Source organism: Physeter macrocephalus, chromosome 21 (genome assembly GCF_002837175.3).
Source record: "Physeter macrocephalus isolate SW-GA chromosome 21, ASM283717v5, whole genome shotgun sequence".
NCBI classification, from domain to species: domain Eukaryota; kingdom Metazoa; phylum Chordata; class Mammalia; order Artiodactyla; family Physeteridae; genus Physeter; species Physeter macrocephalus.
The window spans coordinates 83,081,095-83,105,407 of record NC_041234.1 but is presented as its reverse complement, the minus strand read 5'-3'; the positions used below and the strand labels follow the sequence as shown (position 1 = coordinate 83,105,407).

The 24,313-nt window shown below is 40.1% G+C and overlaps 1 protein-coding gene and 1 pseudogene across 4 annotated transcripts in view; both read right to left on the bottom strand.

The window, feature by feature from the left end:
- The window catches only part of MID2 (midline 2), a 94,022-nt gene that overhangs the window by 6,638 nt on the left and 63,071 nt on the right, over window positions 1-24,313 (bottom strand). For 3 of the 4 annotated variants that reach the window (XM_024128188.3, XM_024128190.3, XM_028482593.2), the window contains exons 4-7: window positions 14,430-14,537; window positions 12,897-13,045; window positions 3,938-4,065; window positions 2,605-2,838 (exon numbers count right to left, since the gene is read on the bottom strand). In XM_024128188.3, the coding sequence (XP_023983956.1) occupies window positions 2,605-2,838; window positions 3,938-4,065; window positions 12,897-13,045; window positions 14,430-14,537 (619 nt within the window). The remainder of the gene's footprint in view (window positions 1-2,604; window positions 2,839-3,937; window positions 4,066-12,896; window positions 13,046-14,429; window positions 14,538-24,313) is intronic. The other variant, XM_024128191.3, reaches the window with a different exon arrangement.
- LOC112066107 (cytochrome c-like) lies at window positions 7,458-7,767 on the bottom strand (annotated as a pseudogene).

Here is a 24,313-nt window from a genome sequence, read left to right as displayed (position 1 = left end):
ACAGCATCATCTGAAACGTTATTGGCTTGTGACAATTTCAAATCTTACATAAAGTGGGGAGAAAGTTTAAAATAAAGGGGGAAAGTTGAAAAAATAAGGAGAAGTACTTCTCCAGACAAAATTCTAACCAGCAAGGAAGAAATTTCTGGTTAAAGAAAATGTGGAGTTTGACTATTTTAAGATTCTTCATGTAAGTGGTATCATGTAGTATTTGTCCTTCTGTGTCTGGTTTATTTCATTTAGCATAATGCCCTCCAGGTTCATCCATGCTCTTGCATGTGGCAGGATTTCCTTCTTTTTAAAGGCTTAATAATATTCCATTTTATGTATATACCACATTTTCTTTATCCATTCATCTGTTGATGGACAACTTTTTGTATGTCAATTATACCTCAATAAAGTGGTTTTAAAAAAGAGAAAATATAGGAAAACTCAAGGGAAAGTAGCTCTCACAACCAGGGTTCAGTCACCAGTGGCAGGCCAGACCAGCATGTAGGACTGGAATCTTCATGAATATTTTTTCCTAGTAAAATAGTTTCAACTTATCTGCCCATTGCCATCCAAAATTTTGCTTCAGGGCTCTGCCTTTGTTCCTGTCCTATTCTACTTTTCTATCAATGGTCGAAGGAGGAAGACATAGAAGGCACGCTGGAAGGGAAAGTAAATATATTGAAAGGCAGAAACTACATACAAAAGAATTTTGGTAGGCTGGAATGAGGAGTCAGAACTAACCAGATAAAATGTCATAGGAATAAATTCAAGATGTTGTATTTCAGTTTAGATATTCAATTGTATAGGAATAGGATTTGGAATGCCTGAGGATTTCAGCTGACCGTATGCTCAGTCAACACAACAGTCAACATGGCTGCTGGAAAAAAGGTACAGGACAAGGGGGCATCAGCTGACACACAAGAGCAATAATACAGCTATCTTCAGTGGACTAGGACTAATTGGTAGCTGGTTTATTTCAAGGAGCATTAACCTTGAAGTCTGACAGGCTAGGGTTCAAATAATGACTCCATCAGTTTGTAGCTCTGTGACCTTGGACAACTCATTTAACTTGAGCCTCAGTTTCTAAATCTATAAAATAGAATTAATATCATCTATTTCATAAGGCTAAGGAAGAAGTCATGAGGACCAAATGACATAACATATATGGGAGTGTTTGTAAATGGAAAAGCATAATACGTATCCAAATTGTTATTATTATTCACTAGGAGGAAGTCAGGCCTTTTATAAGGAAGCACTGACAATTATTTATAGCTGCACAACAACTGAATGGGCTATTTTGCTAGAATTCAGCTACCCATCACTGGAAATGTTTGAGCAGAGACAGGACAATCACCTGCGGGGTTTCTGGTAGAAGGGAAGAAGATTTGACAAGATGACGTCTGAGGTCCCTTCCAATTCTAAGATGCTATGGTCCTATCACTATTAAGAATTATCCTCTAAGCTTTTCTTTACAAAGGACTATGTACCCTTAAAAACAGAGGTGACAGCCTTTTGATCTTTGTCACTTCTTAGACTTATTCTCAACTCCCAGGAGACCACTGCTCTCCCCATATCAGGAAAGAGAAGCACAGTTACTGGCTTTAAGACTTTCCCGAGCAGCAGAGACAACTGCAAACAAGTATGTTGGGGAGGCCTTAGCATTTTGCGACTTCACAACCTGAAGAAACACCCAGGAAAGCAGCTACCAGGGCCAAGTGGCTTAGGATGGAGCTGCACGAGGCAAGTGTTTTTTAGAGTTTGCGCCCAAATGTCCTCTCACCTCCCCATCCCACCATGTGGCCCTAAATTGTCACAAGATAGGAAAAGGAAGCCTATCGGGACGGTTTCATTGGAAAAACTCCTCTCATGCGGGTCTGTGAAGTCAGACACAGAAGCACAAACACAAGGTAAAAAGAAAACACTAATTTGCAGCTATGCAGATGCAACCTTAGGGTGCAAATCGGTTCCAATCTTGAATCCACTTTTAATTCTGCTTTCATTTCCATTTTCCCCAGCACATTGAGGGGAACTTGCAGCTCTAGTTAAGATCCTACTGCCTTGTCTTGCTCCAATTCATCAGAAGGTGAAACCATAACATGTAGGCTAAATGACTGCTTTGCGAACGTCTTTCATTTGATGGCCCACTGATGGGCCATTTTATATTTGGTGTAATTATTGGAGGAAAGGGAGAAGGGGTAGAGGGAAGAGTGACAGAGGCAGGAGGCTTGTCACTTCACTTATTCACTGCTACAAATAGGTGTGGTAAAGAAAGTGGTAGTCTTTGAATGTAATGTATTTTACCATGATAATGAAGTGGAAGAAGAGTCAAGGAGAGAGATGTTCACACACATAGAATCAGCAATGATGGTGGCTTAGCTACTCAGGAATGAATTCTGAGCTGTGTTCTGATTTGGGAGAGTGGAGTGACATGGATTAACTGAGGAAAAGCTAAGGATTACATAAACAAATGGGAGTGGCCCCAGTGACTGCCCAGCAAGGAAATACACAACTTGCTTGTCACCCATCAGTAAGGTCTTTGCAATGCCCTGAGGGAGCTTGCACTGTCTACAAAACACTATACTAAACAACCTAACATGTCTTACAAACACTTGCCTCGTGGCGCCCCGGCCAATCTTGAGCAGCTTACTGCTTCCTTACATTTCCTTATCTCTGGCCACAGGCCCCAACTACACCATGACTTACTGATGAAGTTAGCCTGGCCAGTGAATATGGTGTACTGAAGCTCATAGGAGCTGATGCTGAACTCATCATCCGAGATCCAGTGGACTGTAATGGTGTCATGGGAAGCAGTACAGAGTTCCTCTCGGATAGATGGTGGGTTTGGGGCTGTAAGGAAAGGTGGAAAAGAAGGTAAGGAAAGCATACTCTCTATTCTGGAATTTTACAATCATTATTCTTGCTGCCCAACCCAACATCTCGTGGAAAGGAGGTTTTTCTTAAGAAGCTTTAGATTGCATGTACCATACAACCTGAATCCAAGTGCTGAGACCTCAAGTTCCCCCAAACCACTTTTGCGTCAATGGTAAAGGTATTTTAGGCAAAGATCTAAGCCTAAGTTATTGAGATGATTGATTGCCCATCGTCTACTCTGCCTACACTAACACATATGTAGATATTAGAGCAAAGTGGTCACATGTTTCCTTACTACATGACCTTCAACCTATTTCTTTTTTTTCAAAGTAAGTTGTATTATATATTTGGGGCAGTATTAATAGGGGTTAATTGTGCAAATTAATATGAGTTCCCTCATCTGTAAAATGGGGATGATAATTACCTCACAGATTCGTTGTAAGGATCATGATATAAAATTAATATATAGTGTCTGGTATAAAGTAGATGTTCAATAAATGACAACTATTTTAACATAGTAACAAAGATAACTACAAACACAAAGTTATTGTGCGTGTATATTTTTCTCATGGAATGATCATTCAACAATCCTGAAGGTAGTCAGTATTTTTAACAGACTGGTTGTCTCCCTCATCTTCTAAAATTCTCTGCAACTCAGATATTTTTCTTCCTAATCTGCTAATTCCTAAATTTCCTTAAAATCATTTGGGTGGCACCTATACCCATGTGAGACATTCTCTAATATTCTTTAATTACCACCTGAGTTCTACCCCTTATAACAAGTGACATTATATTACTGACAGGCTCCTAAGGAGAAAACCATCAGCAACTTCTTGTTTTTTACCTTTAAGTAAGGATGGTATGTATACCCATTCTGTCCCCGGAGACACTGACAACTCATTTCTCTTTTCTGTTACATGAACTAAAATATATTCTACTAAAAAGATACACGTATCATTTTAAAGATTATAAAAGCATTTTCATGATCAATATTGCCCTTTACAGATTATTTTAAAGTAAAAGCACACCAAAAGAAAAGGACTAAAATGGAAAGGAAAGCACAGTATTTTCACACCTGTTAAATAATCTAGCCCCTCCAGCAGTTTCTTTTCTCTGGAAAAATCTAAAGCAAAGTTTTCAAAGGCATCATTAAAATTGATGTCCGGAATCAGAACTTGAGAAGATGCAGTTGCCATAGCGACCCTGGAAGAGAGAAAAGTACATCAATATACATCAAAATAGGTTTGCAACCTTTATCCAATGTTTGATTTCTGGTTAAACAAGGTGAAAATAAATGACTGCTAGGGCTTGATTCATTTAGTGAAAAATATCATATCTGTGCTTTTCCAATGGAAACCATTTAAATTTTAATCATCAGGAACCAATTAAGGGTTATACCATATTTATTCACATATGTTCACCCCTCAAACACACTCCCCCATCCTGTCTTAATTAGGAGAAGTAAATACAGGATTCTTTCCCCTCTGCATCATTTTCCATCTGGCAGGCAGCATCAAAACTAGACCTCTGAAGACTTGGTAAAAGCAGTTTGAGAGAATTTTTTCTCCTCCTCTATTTTTTTAATGCTAATCAACAAGCCAGCATGCTGGGGCTTGGTTAAAACCTTCCCCTAAATCCTGTACTTTGTTTGACCTTTTATAACATTTACGTTTAATTTTATTATTCTCTAATTGTATAATGCTATGCTAGTTTTATCTCCCCAACTAATTCTAAGAGTCTCAAGAGCAGGATCCATATTTTATACCTCTTATAATCTTCCATGGTCCCTAACACAGTGTTGGACACATAATGAATAAATAATTGTTGAATGAATAACTGAATGACTAACAACAACACAAATGCTAACTTTATTGAGCATTTACTATATGTAAGACACCATGCATGCACTCTACATACATTAAGTTACTCCTTACTATCGCCCTGCATAGCAAAGGTTATTTCCATTTTGTAAATGAGACATAGAAAGGTTAAGGAACTTGCTCAAGGTCACACAAGGATCAGAAAAAAATATATAACTGAACCCATGTTCATTGGATTCTAAACTTTATACCCTTAACCATGTAGACAGTTCTTTTTTTTAAAAAAAAAAGGTATATTTTTACATACTTCAGCAATTCCAAACCATTATTCCACATCAGATTTATCTCTGAGCTTTGATCAAAATATGCATGTGTAGGTCCTGTGCCAGACCTGAATCAGAGCCAATGAAGATCCCTGAGCATGCAAATAACAGGATGGAAAGAAACATTAACTTGGCAACAATATGCATGTTAGAGTGGAGAGAAGAGGCATTGAATGCAGGAAGACCAGAGAGGAAACTTGTATGGTGAACTAGTTGTAAGGGGATGAGGAGTTAAACAAATACATATCCTTATGCATGGATACCCTGTTGCACATCTACCTACAATAGCTTTTGGCTGTTTCTGGAAATTGAGATGTTTCAGGAATAAAATTCAGGTCAGGATAAACAAATGAAAGACTAATACAATGAGAGCCACTGAAGCTTTTGAGGCAAAGGAGTGATGTGCTCAAATTTATGTTTCAAGAACGATACTCCAGGGCTCCCCTGGTAGCGCAGTGGTTAAGAGTCTGCCTGCCAATGCAGGGGACACAGGTTCGAGCCCTGGTCCAGGAAGATCCCACACGCCTCAGAGCAACTAAGCCCGTGCGCCACAACTATTGAGCCCGTGTGCCACGACTACGGAAGCCCACGTGCCTAGAGCCCATGCTCCACAACAAAAGGAGCCACCACAATGAGAAGCCCGCGCACCACACGAAGAGTAGCCCCCACTCTCTGCAACTAGAGAAAGCCTGCGCGCAGCAACGAACGCAGCCAAAAGAAAAAACAAATTAAAAATATTTTTTTAAAATAAATTAAAAAAAAATAAGAACGATACTCCAGTTGCAGTGGATGGACTGGAAGGGGTCAAAACTACAGGTGGATCAGATTTTAAGGTGTCTGGGAATGAGTAGAAAGTGGTGACAGGAGAAGCGTAGACAAATAAAACAGAAAGTTAATCCATAACACATGAAAATAGCCAACAAATATATTAAAAAGCCCAACTACATGAAAAATCAAAGAAATGTAAATTAAAATGAGATAGCGTTTATGATTATAAATAAAGACATCATAGGAGCTTTTTATGTCTATATTAAGTAATGCCTACATGTTTTTATTAGGACTGAAATGATTCAAATTTTGGAGGCCAAATTTAGCATTACATATCAAAATAGCTTAAAATGTAAATATTCTTTGACATCACAGTTCTACTTCATAAATTTTTTTTGATCTGTGATTTTGGTTTTAATTCTTAAGCCTTATGATCACATAATGTACAAAATTTGTGCTGATGGTATATCTCCTCTATTTTAATCCTTCTAATGAGTTGGCAAAAGCACCATTACCAATCACACATATACAGTAGTTCTACAGTAGTATGTGTTTTTGGATAGCTGTTTAAAAGACAATCCTAAAAAAAAAAAAAAAAAAAAAAAAAAAGACAATCCTGAATGATAACTTGGTCTGACTTAGTGAAGAATTCACAAGCAAAATTTGCTACTGTATCTTTTCATGCTGAATTTTAAAAACATCCGACCTTATAGATTATCTATAAAAATGTGAGAAGTATTAAATACTCTTTATTTGGCATTATACCTAAACCAGACTACAATGCCTTTCATTAAGTAAAAGGCAACATTTTAGATACAGAGAATTTTGATTAAATTGGCATAGTTAAGACCAAAAAGAGAAAGTGGACATTGCCAGCTTATCGTTAGTCCTGGCCTTAACAGGCTAATGAACACAGCCTGAAGCACAGGTGAGCCTTACTCTGTTCAATGAGACAGTGAAGGGATCGTCTCAGTATTTAAATATATTAATACCACCAGTTATATAAATCTAAATATAAACACAGTCTCCTATAGGTTTTGAGATGGCATTTACCACCTCTGTGCAAAGTTGAACATTATTAATCAAGTCCAATCATATCTTTTTTAAAATAAATTTATTTATTTATTTTTGTGTTGGGTCTTCGTTGCTGCACGAGGACTTTCTCTCTAGTTGCGGTGAGCGGGGGCTACTCTTCATTGCGGTGCACGGGCTTCTCATTGTGGTGGCTTCCCTTGTTGCGGAGCAGGGCTCTAGGCACGTGGGCTTCAGTAGTTGTGGCTCACGGGCTCTACAGCACAGGCTCAGTAGTTGTGGCGCACAGGCTTAGTTGCTCCGCGGCATGTGGGATCTTCCCAGACCAGGGATAGAACCCTTGTCCCCTGCATTGGCAGGTGGATTCTTAACCACTGTGCCACCAGGGGAGTCCCCCAATCATATCTATAGAAGGGGAAAATAGTGATGGTACTTGCTGAACTGGAATTACTATCAAAATTCATAAAGCTGATCATACTCATTTATCCACAAGCCAATCTTACTTAAGTCATGACTGTCCAACAGAAATATCCTATCAGCCATTCATGATCTGAATTCTGCTGTATGAGATCAATTTAAATATGGTACACATAAAAAAGTCATGAGCTATTTCTGTTTTGTAGTAAATAAGGCAGTGGCCAAATATTACTCACTAGCAGCTTTTTTTGAGATAAGCTATCAAGTCTGTCCTTTCTGCCTTTTTCATACCAGCAAATATCATTTTTGTTCCAGGGATGTCCTTCCTGGGATTCTCCAAATACTCCATTCAATAACTCCTCTCCCCAGGTGATGCCTTTTGTTCTTGTTGACTTCTGTGTAAGAGAATCCAGGGACCTGACCTGTTTTTCACCCAAGTAGACAATGGAAATTTGGCCCAGTCTTGTGCTTGGCTCTCCATTCCACGGTATGGCACTGGGAACATTTCAGAACAAAATCTTCTTGCCCTTCTCAACATCAGCCATTTTAAAATATGTTTTTTCATCACACACTACACAGAGGTTCCCACTTGCAAACCAGACGTCCCGTTCTTTAAGTACTTCATAAATGTTTTACTAAAGAAGTAACTAAGACATATGCAAAGATACAACTATAAGAGTACTCAACACACTGTATGTAACCTAGTTGTCTAACAATGGGGACTGAGCTAAGTAATGTGTCATACATCAAAAGATGAAACACGATAAGGTCACTGAAAATCAGGTTATAAAAAAATATCCAATGCCAGGGGAATGTTTGTGATATGTTACGTTTCAAACATAGGGTAAAATGCAGTATATACGACATGACCTTATGTTTGTGAGGTATATATATATATATATATATATATATATATATACACACACACACACACACACACACACACACACACACACACACACACTCCCAAATGTTAACAGTGGCTGGAAGGTTAAGGATGAGATAAAAATGACATTGACATATATGTAAGTGTCTGTGTCTGTGTGTGTGTCTGTGTTTCTGTATTTAAGCAAAACACAACATTAGCTATCTCTCAAGGCTCTGATCTCTATTAGGGATAATATATAACAAGTGCCATTTGTAAGGGGGAAGGAATAACTCTCCCAGTTAAAATTTCATTTTAACTGAAGTCTTGGTTCTTAATACATTACAATGAATAATTGTGGGGAAGAATTTCAGACCCTATGAGAGACCAGTGAGAAAGATATTTAGGTTGCATAGATGATTCTCAAGCCATACCACATAGTTAGCCATCTATTCTTCCTACCACATAGGCTATACATGAGCCCATGAAAAGAAGATTTAGATATAGAGAGCTGGGAATCATCGACAGCTAGATAGTAACCGAAGCCCTAGGTGCTACAAGTCTGCAACAGGGAGAATGTGTACTGAGAAAAGAGAATAGCTTAAGACAGAATCACAAAGAACAACAGCATAAAGGAATAGGTCAAGGAATAGTTGCTAACAAAGGCAAATGAAACCAGACAGGTAGGAAGAAAACCAGGAGTGTTCTCAAGCTAAGGGCAGAGAAATTTCAAGTAACAATGGTCAGTAGGGACAAATGCTACTGAGAGACCAAGTAAGATGAAACAGTAAGATAAAACAAAGGAATGTCTATTATAATTTAGTAACAAGGTATTTATTCATTTGGTGACCTTGGAAAGAATACTTTCAATAGTGTGGTAGTGGCACAAGACATTTCAAAGAGTTGAAGAGTGAGTGGACATGATTACATACAGTGGTTTAAATATATGTTTTATCTCTGCTCTCATGAAATCCCACTGAAATGACAAAGAAAAAAAATCATAAACCCACAAAGACAAAAAGAATGGAAAAAGAGATGCAAGTAAGATATTGTCAACAAATGTCTGGAAACTAGAAAGGGATGGATGAGTGGTAACCAACAACAGAGCAGAGAAAGCTGAATTGGGAAGCCAAAAACATGAAGCTGATTTATTGCCACAGACAGTTGAAAGTTTGCATGAGGAACAGCAAGACCACCAGATCCACTCAACCACAGACCACCCCTCTCTCATCTTGACGCCATACTAAAAGCAGTCTTAAAACCCTTTCCCTGCTTGGCTCCTAGAATAATGACAGCCAGACTTGTACCCTTCATCCCCCTCCAGAAGCAGGAGATTGGTGGATTCCTTCCACGGGTAACTGACCCAAGAGAAAACACCTACAGACAGGTCCACTCAATAAAAATCTGGCATTCCGGACTTCCCTGGTGGTGCAGTGGTTGAGAATCCTCCTGCCAATGCAGGGGACATGGGTTCCATCTCTGGTCCTGGAAGATTCCACATGCCGCACAGCAACTAAGCCCGTGGCCACAACTACTGAGCCTGCGTTCTAGAGCCCGTGAGCCACAACTACTGAGCCTGCGTGCCACAGGTACTGAAGCTGGCACGCCTAGAGCCCGTGCTCTGCAACAAGAGAAGCCACTGCAATGAGAAGCCCGTGCACCACAACGAAGAGCAGCCCCCGCTCGCCTCAACTAGAGAAAGCCCGCGCGCAGCAACGAAGACCCAACGCAGCCAAAAATAAAAATAAATAAAATAAAATTTTAAAAAATCTAGCATTCCGCCTTATAATCCTATAGCAAAGTTCACCAAGCAACAAACTGTTCCTACCCCCTCAGATCTTCCAGTCACCTTTTAATCTTAAATTCAAACAGGCAGTGAAAAGCTCCCCAAACATTTAGGGAAAGACAGAAACTAACAGAGGAAAGCAACGTGGAGGAAACCAACACATTGCAGTTTAGAAGAAAACTTTTTTAGTGATCATTAATATCATCAGGAAGATAAATAGTCTGTATTCATAAAGCAAGGACAGAGTGCTAAAAAAGAAGCAAAGATCAAGAAAGAGCTCTTATAAATAAAAATATAAATACTTAAATTAAAATTTTAATAGAAGGATTGGATGAAAAATTAAGGAAACACCTTAGATCAAGAAGATAACGTCATGAAAAGTAGGAGATAAAAGATTTTTTAAAATTAGAGGGAAAATCAAGGGTGTCCAAAATCTGGCTAATTAGAGTCCCAGAAAGAGAGAAGAGAGAAGGGGAGGAAGTCCTTAGCAAATAATAAGACAGTTTCCCAGAACTAAAAGTCAGTAGTCTTTAGATTGGAAAGACTCACTTAGTGCCCAACAAAAATGAATAATAAAAGACCCACACCAAGGCATATCTTGGTGAAATTTCAGAAAAAAAGCAGATTAAAGATAAGACCTTCAAAGCTTCAGATTTTAAAATATAGGTCACATTCAAAAGATCAGGAATCAAAACAGCAGTGGAAGTTAGGAGACAATAGAGCCATGCCTTCAAAATTATAAGGAAAATTTATTTCCAACCTATCAAATTAGAAAATAAATTTAAAATATTATTTAAACAAAAAATTCTCAAATTTTTATTTACCTTGTACTCTTTCTTAGGAAGCTGTGGGAAAATCTGTTCCAGCAAAAATTAAGGGAATAAAATGGTACATGAAGGGGAAATCAGGTGGAGCCCAATGGAGTCCCTAATTAAGAACACAGAGCTGTGAATCCAAGGAGACTAAGTTGGTTGGAATTCACAGGGCAGAGTACTAAAGAGGAGAAAGCTGCACAGAGAGAATTCTGGGACCTTCAGAGGATTTGCCTCTAGTATTCAATAAAATACTGATCAACACATGCATATAAGGAAACTGCCCAATGCTAGAGAAAGAGTCACCCAAAACGATTAGAGGGAACAAACCCAAATGCTCACACAGGGCCAGGAATAGTGTATGTTCCCACCAGCCAGACCAGAAAATCTCATGATTCATGGGGGACCTGGTAGCGTACTCAGAAGGGTCTTGCCTCAGTAGTGGGGAAAAATTTCCCCTGGACTAAACACTGCTTTGATCACACCTAACAAATCTTAAAAGCAAGACCTGAAAGGAACAAGCTATTTTCAAGTAACTTAACCGTGTCCCAGAACAAAGTTTAGGAATATTTATAGGAATACAAAAATATATAGTGCCCAATAAGATAAAATTCACATTGTCTGGCATCCAATAAAAATTAACCAGACATGCAAAGAAGCAAGAAAATAAAGCCCATAATAAGGAGAAAAAAGCAACTAGTTGAAACTGACCCAGATATTAGAATTAGACATTAAAGCAATTATTATAACTGTATTCCATATGTTCAAAAAGCTAGAGAACCCTGCTACCTTCCTGCTCATGCTTAGCAAATGACTTTGCCTCCTATTTTACAAAGAGAGGGGTAGATATGAAATGATAAATTCCTGAATTTCTCATACCAAACTGCTGGGCATACTGATATCCACATGCATTACTTCCGCCTTCCTTCTGGTTAAGTGGAAGAGATGTCCCTTCATTTGTGCTTTGGCCACATACCTTCTTTTTTCCATAGCTTCAGTTTTGCCCCATCTCTAGCTGACCTGCATCCACTTTTTTTTTTTAATTTATTTATTTTTGGCTGTGTTGGGTCTCCGTTGCTGCTCGGGCTTTCTCTAGTTGTGGCGTGCAGGGACTACTCTTCGTTGCAGTGCACGGGCTTCTCATTGCAGTGGCTTCTCTTGTTGTGGAACACTGGCTCTAGGCGTGCGGACTTCAGTAGCTGTGGCGCACAAGCTCAGTAGTTGGGGCGCATGGGCTTAGTTGCTCCACAGCATGTGGGATCTTCCCGGGACTAGGGATCGAACCCTTGTCCCCTGCATTGGCAGGCAGATTCTTAATCACTGCACCATCAGGGAAGTCCGACCTACATCCACTTTTAAACTCACTCACATCTCTCCTATCTAAAAAACTAATACCCACAACTTTCCTCTACCTCATAGTCATTCTAGCTACCGCCATATCTCTCTCCTTCCCTTCACAGCAAACTTCTTGAAAGAATTTTCATTTCTTCACCTCTAATTTACTCTTCTTAAACATCTGAAAGTTATTTATATTAACGTAATACTTGTACCTAATTAAATAGTCAAATGTGGCTAATAGTTATACTGCAAGAAGTAGCAATCTCCTCTCATCCCCAATTTCTGCTCTCCAATAATAATAGTATTGAGCATTTACTTTGTGTTGGGCATTATTCCAAGCCTTTATAAGTACTAACTCATTTAACCCTCACAAAAACGTTATGAGAGAGACACTATTATCATTCCCATTTTGCAAATGAGAGAATGAGAATGAAGCTCAGAGAGGTTGTATGACTTCCCTAAGAGAAACCAACTAGTTTAGGGTCAGAGGCAGGATTCAAATCTAGGGAGTCTAGTGCTATAGTCTAGACTTAAGAAGGGCATGCACCTATCTATGTGGCCAGAAGTTTCTCTGCTCCTACACCAACACCAACATAGAAAGCTCCAGCCCGGAGTGGGCAGCAGAGAGCCATGGCATCACTAGGGCACATGGTTGGCTGTGCATTAGAAGAACTGGTAGGCTACAGAGACAGAGAGAAGGGTGCCAGAAATCCACAGGGCACTCTACCACACTGAGGCTTAGTAAGTAGCCAGCTGGTAAAATCTTCAGGTGGCAGCTGCTACATATTGATACATGCCTGAACAGAATTAAGTGACTTTAAGCTGGCCCCTTTTCATAAGAGGAGGCATGCTGAAAGAACATAAGGAACTCACCTCTCAGCAATATTTTTGGCAGACTGGAGAAACCGTGCCTGGTCATTTTCTTTCAGGATATGCTCAGCTTGGTTGATGAGGACTGTTGAGCGTTCAAGACACTGGCGGCAATTAGCAACCTGCTGTGCCAACTTTCTCAGTTTCATAACCTTAAAGAATTAGCAAAAGAAAAATAAGATAACACATTCAGTGGTTAATTAAAAATGATAAAACAACATGAAGGAGATCTGCTGCAGTGATTCTAAAATTAAGACCTATTAACATCCCATGGTCCCCGTACTAAGCACTCACCTTGTCACCCTACCCACCATGTCTGTTTTGCTAACCCCTCATACCACCTACGGCCCGCTTACTTACCCTGCAACACAGTCATATACTCCAGGTTACCTACCTCCTCTTTTTATTGATCACATTAATTATTTTTATTATAAAAGCAATGCGTGGTCATTACAGAAAATTTAGAAAATAAAAAGTATAAAAAGAAACCTTACCACCCAGAGATCACCATTGTTGACACTTTATTGTCACATACATGTTTAATAAAAAGCACCTCCTTTTTCTTTATGAGTATCTACATTTCTATGTATATATTTCTCTAAGCATCTTTAAGCATACCTATGTGTTCACAGATCTGTGTTCTCAGACACTTCAGTTTCTGTGTTAGTTGGAACCACCCAGCATGGCACAAAGTAATGGTTATCACTCCAGGCTCTCATAACTTCTCACACTGTACACACAGCATGAGCTCATAATCACTATACTGACCAGCAGACCAGCAAGCGTAAAACCATAGCGCTGCATAGAGGCTCACACATGAGCTTCTTGACCACGATTCTTCAGTTCCCATGCTAAAAGCCTGGAAGTCCTCTCTCTCTCTCCTTCATCTTTTATATCTAATCAGTCGATGATTCCCATCATTTCCTTGCTAGCAATGCCTGTTATGCTCTTCCCTTCCGTTTGTGCTACCACTTCCCTGGTTAGGCCTTCATCAACTCATGCCAAGAATCATTCCATAAGCCTCATAACATGCTTGCCTGACTTCAGTATCATCCCATTCTGATCTACACTGCACACTTCTGCCGTATCTATCAGTCTTCTCCCTTCCTAAGAAACTAGAATGATTTCCTAATGCCTTTCGGATTAAGCCCAAAGTCCTTACAATGGCAGTCATGATCCTTCTGTAATTCTGGTCCACATTTCTACCATTACTTTTTTTTTTGTATTGACTTATACCATACACACAGTAAAGCACCCAAATCTGAAGTGTACAACTCCATGATTTTTTGCATATACACACACCCATGTAACTACCAACCAGGTCATGATATAGAACGTTTCCAACACCCCAGAACTGCCATCATTTTGACTGAATTCATAGCACTAGGCCAAATATTACTTCTTCTTTGCCCATCTCCCTAAAACCTCATTTCTGCTTGCTTTCATGATCCAAGTTCAAACTGGAACCATCGGGATGAAGCTTGGACATTTGTAAAGTCAACTCGGCCTTGGCCTCACTGAACTGCTGTGCTTTACCTTTGTCTCTTTGATTTTGACAGCAATCATTTGCTTCCTCTGCTGGATGATCTCTACCAATTCGTCACATTCTTCCATAAGTTTTGCCTCATGCATAGCAGTATTCACCTGCCAAGAAAGTCCAGAGTGTTACACAGTGATTTCTGCCTTTGTCCCCTGTGGGCTCTCAAAGGTTCAGACTGATAGCTAAACATGCATAACTTCTTCCATACCTCCCTCATAAGATCCACTCCTAGAAGAAGGGTAGAGATGATGATATTAATGATGCAAGGGCATTGAAGCACCACAGATAGGAAGCTCTCTGGCCTCTGGTAGATCATGATGGTTAATGGAGGCTGGGCAGAAGGGACAGATGAGATGGGGGCATATTATTCCCACTGTGAAATTCCTTTTACTCCAGCACCCTGTCCTCCTACTGTTCTTTGGGAAAGAGGGTAAGGAGATTTAAGTACATCAGGGAAAGAGGATCCCTCTCCACAGGCACAAGAATATTAAGATAACATTACAACAACATATTTGTATCATCCTAACAAAAGTGTTTTCAGTTTTCCTTGTTCCTTTCTAAAATATAGAAAATGTTTCCATTTTAAAATATATGAATGCATAGCTATATCTTCACATTAAATATATGATTGTGTAGATATATTCTCACATAGTTGTCATCATGTCTTAGTAGATATTTCTCACTTTGGGCTGTCCAGTATCTGAATACCTTTCCTACTTGGGGATACTGGCTGTATCAAAATATCTTTACTGCCCAAGTCAGGGTAGGGGGTGAAAAAAAAGCCACCATTCTTCATTGTCTTCCCGTGTACTGACTTCTTCTGCCCATCTCTATTACTGTTGACATTAGATGATATGAAGTCCCCAGCTGGGCTGAAATGAGAGCAGAGGATCTTTGGGCTGCCTAAGTGTAAAAGGAAAGGAAGGGGAAAGGAGCTTACATTTTTTAAGCATTTAATGTGTCAATTACTTTATATCAATAGATAAATTATTTCATATAATTATCAGAACCACTTTATAATATAGGAGCTATTCTTATTCCATTTCACAGATGTGAAAACTGAGGCTAAGAGAATTTCAGCAACTTGCTCAAGATTGCACGCCTGGGACGTGGTGAGACCAGTATTCAAACCAAGAAGCATCAAGGGAAACCCCTGGGCTGGCGAGGTGGGCGGACAAGGTTCAGTTCCATTTCAGCAGCAGTCACACAGGGAAGCACAATCATTCCAAGAGTCTATTCAAGGATCACTCGAGTAGAGCTCTAAAAAGCCGAGGAATAGACAATGGGTTACTTGAGAGCACCAAAACTCAAGTGGCCAGAAGTGCTTCATTAGCAAGGTTGGGCTGCATTTCCAATTGCTAGCCCTCTTCAAAGGGCTCCTTTACATACTCCCAAGCCCAGCAGCAAAATACCTGTCGCTGGACCCTGCTGCCTCCTCTCTCACCCTCTAAGGTCCCTGCTGGCCAATTTTCTGTTTCTTACCTAACTGAAATAAAATATGCTTGCCGAATTTCGACCTTGTTTTGTTTTATTTCCACTTTCCAGGGGACAAATGCCACAATGAGAGCTTCCATTTGTCCTGAATGAACAGTCCCACTCAGGCCATTCTAGTTTTTTTTTTCTCAGACTCCTCACTCTCTCCCTAAGTTGGATCTACCTTTCCGAGGCAGATAATATCATCCTCTCAAAGAACTCCCACTCATGTGAGAATAAGAGATTCATCTAGTGCTCCCTGGATCTGTGCTTAGACTATTTGGAGACTTAGTTCCCATTTATAGTTTCCTTTTGAGGCTGCTGATGGTATAGTACACAGTGGTATGGTGCCTTGTTTCTTATAATTCAGCCTTTGGACTAACCTTGACATAACACTCACTATATGTCAGGCACTGCCCTAATCAGTTTATATACTAGCTCTCTCAATCATCAAAACAACCCTATGAAGGACATACCATTAGCCCCATTTTACAGATGAGGAAAGCTGAGCACAGAGAGACTAAGTGACTTGCTCAAGGCCACACGCCTAGTAAGTGGTAGAGATGGGATGTGAACCCAAGGAGTCTGACTTTAAGAGTTCACACCTTTAACCATCACACTAAACTGCCTCTCCAGTCTAGTGTAACAGAATCCTGTCTTCAGTTCCTGACGATCATTACCTCTTCTGCACCATCCATCTTTATTCTGTCATCCCATTCTGACTAGTCTTTTCAGACTACCTGTTGTTCCCCTAGAAGGCCATGAACATCCATGTCTTGTGCCTTTGCTCAAGACTCTCCTTTCACTTGGAAAGTCACTTCATTATTTGTTCATTGAACAAAGTTGTACTTATCTTTCCAAGCCCAGCTCAAAGATCGTCACTTCTGAAACTTTTTCTCACCTGCTTGGCTACAACTGGTTCCCTATTTATATTCCCATAGCACTTTATATATAATTCTATTATACCATTTACTACGTTACAGGAATTTATTAGTTTGTCTTCTCTGATCAAACATGAGTTCCGGAGGCCAGGGGCTGTGTCGTATTTGTTGATATCTCCAGCATAGTGACTGGCATGTGGTCGGTGTTCAGTAAATATTTGTTGCATTGAATTGAATGGGGGGCAGTATCTCACTGCTTGCCAGACGTGTCCACTTGGTTACTCAAGTTACCCTAAACTCAGTATGTCTAAAAACAAACACATCACTTTCCCTCTAAATCCAGCTTCCACCTCTGATTTCCTCTTTTTGGTTATTTCTACTATCATTATTGCACTTGCTCAGGTTCAGTTACCTACTTCTCCCTCATCCCCCACATAAATTCACAGCAGTCCTGCCAGAGTCCTACCCTCCTTTTCTTTTCAATCTCATTAAAGTTCTTCTGGTAATACAATGAGGCTCTGGGCCAAGGAAACAATAAATTGAAGCCCTTATCATCTTTTTGGACTATTATTGTAAAAGCCTCATTAATTCATCCCCCTCCCTTTAGAATCTTTCCCTTGTAACCGCCCCCCATAATCCACCTTACACCCTGAAACCAGGGAAAATCATCACCATCTTCATCATCAACCATGTACTAATCATCTCTTGTGTGCAATGCATTATGCTCAGGCCCTGCCCTCAATAAATGTGCAGTCCAAAGGGTGATAAGGGCTTCAGCTTATTGGTTCCTTGGCCAATTTTATGGGGGAAAGCCTCATACATATAAAGCAAACAAGTCAAGTTAGCATCAGTGAACTATTAATGAGTGGTGAAGGCTATAATCTACAGAAATTGAAGGGAAAGATCACTCTCAGTGGGGAAGTGGAGAAAAGACTCTTGAATGAAGTGGGACTTGAACTGAGCCTTGGAGATGGATAGGACTCAGATTTAAAAGGTGAGAAGGAGGGAAATTTTGAGCCAAGTTAATGAGATTGAACCCTACTCTTTAGACAATATGGTATCTTTGAAAATTTGGGAAGGGGGGAGAGGGTAAGATGGTGGGAGAATGACCATAATTAAATTTTTTAAGAAGATGAACTGGGATGAATGTGATTGGGGGTAATAGTAAGCATGGGGACAATTTAGGAGGCTATTGTGATGTGAACAGGGCCTAGCCAAGGAGGGTAACAGGAACTGAAAGGAAAGGTCAAATATGAGACGTATCCCCTTGCTTGAAAATTTCCAATTAGACAGCAAGCTCCTTGAGGAAAGGTTTTATGGCACTTTGTTTCTCCCACTGTAACAGACACAATGCCTTAAACATAACAAACAAACACTTAAGAAACATTTACTGATGGATTTAGCAAAGTGAAAAATCAAAATAGGAATGGCAAACATTAGAAAATATACTATAGTAAATGCATTTTGTAGAGAAAATGTAGGTTGAAGTGAGGGAGCTTGGGTGGGGTTTGGACAGTTGCATCAGGCAAGATAAAACAGCCAGATGCAACTAGTAGAGCAGAAAGTTGGCTGAAGAGGCAAAATCCCAAACTAAAGGTAAAGCAGTGACATTAAAATCTTTCCATGTCAAGAAGCAGCCCAAAAGAGCAGGGTCCTTAAGTGTTTTCTGAACAGGAAATACTCCAGGGAAAATCTGTCTTCATGATGTGAATAAAACATCTCAAGTTGCTTGGAAGGCACTTGAAAGCCCTGGTATTTTCCTTGTTTGCAGTTTTCTTTGAAAATACAGTGAGGTATTTCACTTGCTTATTAACCCTCAGCTGAAAACAACTGGGGTTATCTTGATAAGCATTCTTAGTTGGTTGATCTGTTGGTTGGTTCATTGGTTAGTTGGTTGGTGGTTTGTGGAAGACTCAAGATTTTTATTTGAAGTTTGTTCTTTGGTTTAGATTAGTGGGTTTGACTAAATGGCTTTATGTCTGTGGGAAAATCTATCCTCCCTGAAAATACCATTAGAGTAATCTTGGCAACCTACTTGTGTAAAGGAAGGGCAGTTTCTGATGTTTAAGACTGAGTCTCAGCACCAGTCTTCCAAGGCCTAAGCACTAGGGAACATGGGCCTTCCTGTTAAGCCTCCAGATCTTTTCTGCTCTGTGCTCTCTTCTTTCCTCCCAAAGGCAGCAAGAATTTGACTCTCATGTTTCTTTCTAACTGCCCACCCTACTCTGTTCCCTGTAGTTCTTTCCTACCTCCCAGCCCGAAGATTAAACCCAGAGCCAGACCTAGTCTTCCCCCATTTCCATCCTTCCCTGACACAAAAACACACATTTCCCTATTTGAAGGATTTTCTTGCTGGTCACTACAAGGAAATCAATACATAGGGGTTCACAAAAGCCACAAGTTGCCAAGGTTTAAGAGACTGCAAAAAGTTATTTTGGTCATTGTTCCTGTTCCCTATTGAAATGTAAATGGACTAACCTTTTACCCTTCCCTTCTTTTAGAGAGCTTATTTCATAGTTTCTTGGGAGATCTCCCACACACTCATTCTATAGGTCTTTTATCTCTGGGTTTTAAGTTCATCAGCCTTCCCTCCAGCCCACCCCGAGGAGAAACTTCACCACTCATACCCTCCCCTCAGCTCAGTCACGTCCATCAGTCCTGCAGAGCACCGCACTGGAGTTCAGGAGGAACTGAGATTTCATGTTCAGGTGGAACAATGTGTATGAAATAGTGGATGAGCCCTCTACCCAGACCCAAGTGCAATTTATTTACATGGTAATAGAACTCCTCCTTGGCATCTCCATCTTAGTGTACTCCACTCTAAAAGATCAATGCCAGCTTGGTTTATTTCCTGGACTTCCTTGGTGGCACAGTGGTTAAGAATCTGCCTGCCAATGCAGGGGACACAGGTTCGATCCCTGGTCCGGGAAGACCCCACATGACGCGGAGCAACTAGGCCCCTGTGCCACAACTACTGAGCCTGCGCTCTAGAGCTGACGAGCCACAACTACTGAAGCCCGTGTGCCACAGCTACTGAAGCCCGCGCTCAGAGAAGCCACAGCAACGAGAAGCCTGCGCACTGCAACGAAGAGTAGCCCCCGCTCGCCGCAACTAGAGAAAGCCCGCGCGAAGCAACGAAGACCCAGCGCAACCAAAAATAAAATTAATAAATAAATGATTATCTCCTGAAACCTTCTGCCCAAATAGATCTTCCCCTTCCACCTGGGAGATTTTGAAATGCCAGTATTAAAGATCATTTGGAAATGTTTTAATTTCAGCAAACACTTATTGAGTGCCCACACCACATACAAGGGTTCCTGAGTGGGACCAAAATGATGAAAAAGACTCAGCTTCTGCCTTCAAGGCACTCATAGTCTAGTGCAAAAGATGAGTGTGAATTCAGCTAATTACAATTTAATGAATAGCAGAACAAGCAATAGAATACAAACACAGCTCTAGGAGAGCATAGAGAAGGGAAAATAATTTGGCCTGTGGAAAAGGACAGTCGGGGGATTAGGGAAGGTTTCATGTAGCTGAGCTGGTCTTGAAGGATGAACAAGACTTGGGCAGGCAGAAATGAGGTTTATGGGGAGAGAATTCCAGGCAGAGAGAATACTATAAATAGCATGAGCAAAAACACAGGCAGGAAAGCAAAGAACATGTTTGGGTAAAGCAGATCAGCCTGACAGATGCAAGGGAGGGAAATAAGGCTAGAAGCGGAGACTGCAGATATATCATGGAAAGCTGCACTGTCATTTGGAGTCTTTGAACGTACCTGGATAAAATGTCTGGATCTTAATGCCATAGTAACACCTTAACCATCTTAGTTGAGAACAAGGTGGAGAGAAAAAGCAGGCATAGTATTCCAAGAAGTGGAAGGGCACAACAAATTTCTCACTTCCCATTCTTGCCCAGGAGCACCCAGGTGACCACTGCCCCACCTTCTCAGACTCCAAAATGTCAGAGAAAAGAGCCTGAGGGCTTCATTCTACACGCAGCCACTTTCTGTGCAAAGGAGATGAGAAGGAAAAGTGAGAGGTAAATTGAACATCTGACGAATTATCAAGGAATTGTTACGAACAACTCTGTCACCTTGCTGAGCTGCAAAGAATTCATTGCTCTCATAACGATGCAGTCAAGAAAACACAATGTTCTCTCTGTTTCTATGAGTTCAGGGTTTTTTTTTATATTCCTTGATTATACTTAACAAGACTATATTGTATACTTGAAAGTTGCTATGAGAGTGGATCTTAAATATTCTCACCACACACACACACACACACACACACACACACGTAACTATGTAAGGTGAAGAATGTATTAATTAACCTTATTGTGGTAATCTTGTGATATATTAGCATATCAAATCATTGCATTGTACACCTTAAACTTACACGATGTTTTCTGTCAATTATATGTCAATGTTATATATTATATGTCAATTATATGTGATATATATCAAATAAAACACAATGTTATATGTCAATAAAGCTGGGGGGAGAAACGAAACCACAATGTTTATGATACAGATGTTGCACTTACTGTGGCAGCATCTAAGCTAAGGTGTTAATCCAGATCACACTTTAAAGGACACCCTCACACACACCACCACCTCTGCAGCCCTTCGTATAAGGAAGGTTCAAATGTAGAAAAGGAAGAGGAATACGAGACTACCTTCTTTTTCGTTTTCCAAAGCAAAACACTGCAACATTTCAAAGATGATTCTGCCAGCTTTACATAAAAATAACTAAATGAAGTAGGGCTGTTTTTATGAATTTTATCTGTTTCACTGGATTTGGAGGGAGGGGGTCACTTAACAGACTGGGGGACATGTAAAACTATTAATAGGATTTTGAGTCCCCTGTACTGGAGTAACTGCAGCTTAGGAGACAAAAAAATTAAAAATTCCTGAGGCATAGTAAAGCGACCTACTGCCTCAGTGCTTAAGCTTAATTTTTTGGCAGAGGAGTGGATGAGGGGTTGCAGGGTAGAGGTAGGTGGGGGATGGGAGTGGATCACACACACTAGAAAAGTAGTGTGGCTGAGAAGGTAGCAGCCAGGCCATCTCCTGAAGTGTTAAGAACCCTAGTGTATTGGGCCCAGGGGTCCATGCTGTGGGAGGCCTTGAGACAGACATGGACATCGACTGACAGACACGTGTCCTGTCAGCTTGTGGGTGCTTACGATGTGCTAGGTGTTGTTCTAATTGCTTCATATATTTTAACTCATTTACTTCTCCCACTTACCCTATGAAGTTGGCACTGTTGTTATCATTGCCATTTTACAAAAGAAACTGAGAAACGCAGAGGTTATGTAATTCGCCCAAGGTCATACATACAACTAGTAAATGGCAGAGCCAGCATTTGCCTTCCGGCAGCCTGGCTCTTGTCCGTGATTTAACCAGCGTGCGTGCGTGCGTGCGTGCACATGTGTGTGTGCGCGCAGGCGTGTGTGAGAGAGAGAGAGAGAGAAAGAGGGAGAGAGAAACAGAGACAGAGAAAACGTGTTCATAAACATACTTCTTTTCCTCTCAGAGTTGCCTCTCAGGATAATCACATTCCTTAGAGTTAACTATTACAAACATTTTGTGTAATTCCTGCCTGGTTTTGAAAATAATATATAGTATAAAAATGCATATAATGTAACATTTAGAATATATAATGCACACACGTGTGTATCAACGCATACACGTATTCCATATTTATTTTACCCTGAGTTTAACTAACAAAAATTTTGGCAACAGAGAGGACAATTTGCTCCATATACATGCCTTAGGAATGGCCCTGTGCCATGTGGCAATTCTTTGTTGGTTTTAGAGTCCCTTCTCCTCAGAGGTCAGACCTCCAAGCCTTGGTAGCCTTAGGGTTAGTTACTTTCTCCCCCATATTCTCTTTCCACACAAGGTGGCTGTTTAGAACATGCAAGAAGTAGGAGAGGCATAATCTAGGTTTGCACCTGGGATTCTATATATATAGCTATAAATCCTACGTGAAATGAGGCAGAAACCTCCCTTCTGTCTCTTCAGAACCACCGAACTGTCAGATCTTAAAATGACTGACGAAATCATCAATTCCTAGCCCCTCACTTTACAGATAGAACTATGAGGCCTAGAGAGGAGAAGGGCTTACCCAACATCATATTACTGATCAGTGACAGGGCAAGGCTGGAGCAAAATCCTTTGACGCCCCATCCAGTGTTCTTCCTACTCTACTGCTTGTTTTGTGAAGCACAGCACTTGCTTATAACCCCCTCTGAAGATATAAAACTCTCTAGATCTCACCCTTGTGTATTTACCCTAGAAATATGAACACGTACGTCTAAACAACAAAAAAAAACTTGCATGAATGTTTATAACAGCTTTATTTGTATTAGCCAAAAACAACCGAAATGCTCTTCAGTGGAGGCATGAATAAACAAATTATGGAACATCAACAATAAAATTTGTTAAAACTCTTGATACACACAGCTTAAATGTATCTCAGAGGCATTACGATGAGTGGCATAAGCAAATCATAATATGTCAAATAAAGTATGATTCCATTTATATAACATTCTACAAATTACATAGTGATGAAGAACAGATCAGTGGTTGCGAGGGGGCAGATGTGACGACAAAGAGTTTGCACCCCAGAGGTTTTTGGGGGTGATGAAACTGTATTGTTCTGATGATAGTGGTGATTACACGAATCTATACATGGGACAAAATTCACGGAAATACACATACTCCCCCGCCCCCCAAAGTTTGAGTACATGTAAAAACTGGTGAAATTTGAATGAGGTCTGTAGTTTGCTTAGTAGAATATTGTACCAATGACAATTTCCTAATTGCGATAGTTACGTGGTTATGAAAGATGTTCACACCGGGGAAGAGGAAATGAATGGTATGTTGGAACTCTATTATTTTAGCAAATTCTTTTCTTTAATTTTTTTAATTTTTTTTTAATTTTTAAATTGCTAGATTTTAATGATCTTTTACCGTTCCCTTTTTGATACAAGAACTTATTTTAACATTTTTTATTGGAGTATAATTGCTTTACAATGGCGTGTTAGTTTCTACTGTATAACAAAGTGAATCAGCTATATGTATACATATATCCCCATATGCCCTCCCTCTTGCATCTCCCTCCCACCCTCCCTATCCCACCCCTCTAGGTGGTCACAAAGCACCGAGGTGATCTCCCTGTGCTATGCGGCTGCTTCCCACTAGCTATTTTACATTTGGTAGTGTATATATGTCAATGCTACTCTCTCACTTCGTCCTAGCTTACCCTCCCCCCCTCCCCGTGTCCTCAAGTCCATTCTCTACGCTGGCTGAGTAATATTCCATTGTATATATGTGCTACATCTTCTTTATCCATTCATCTGTCAATGGACACTTTAGTTTATTTTAGCAACTTCTATATGAGCTTAAACTGATTTCAAAATTTAAAAGAAAAAGAAAGAAAGGTAAGCCGTGACGAAGTGAGAGAGTGGCATGGACATATATACACTACCAAACATAAAATAGATAGCTAGTGGGAAGCAGC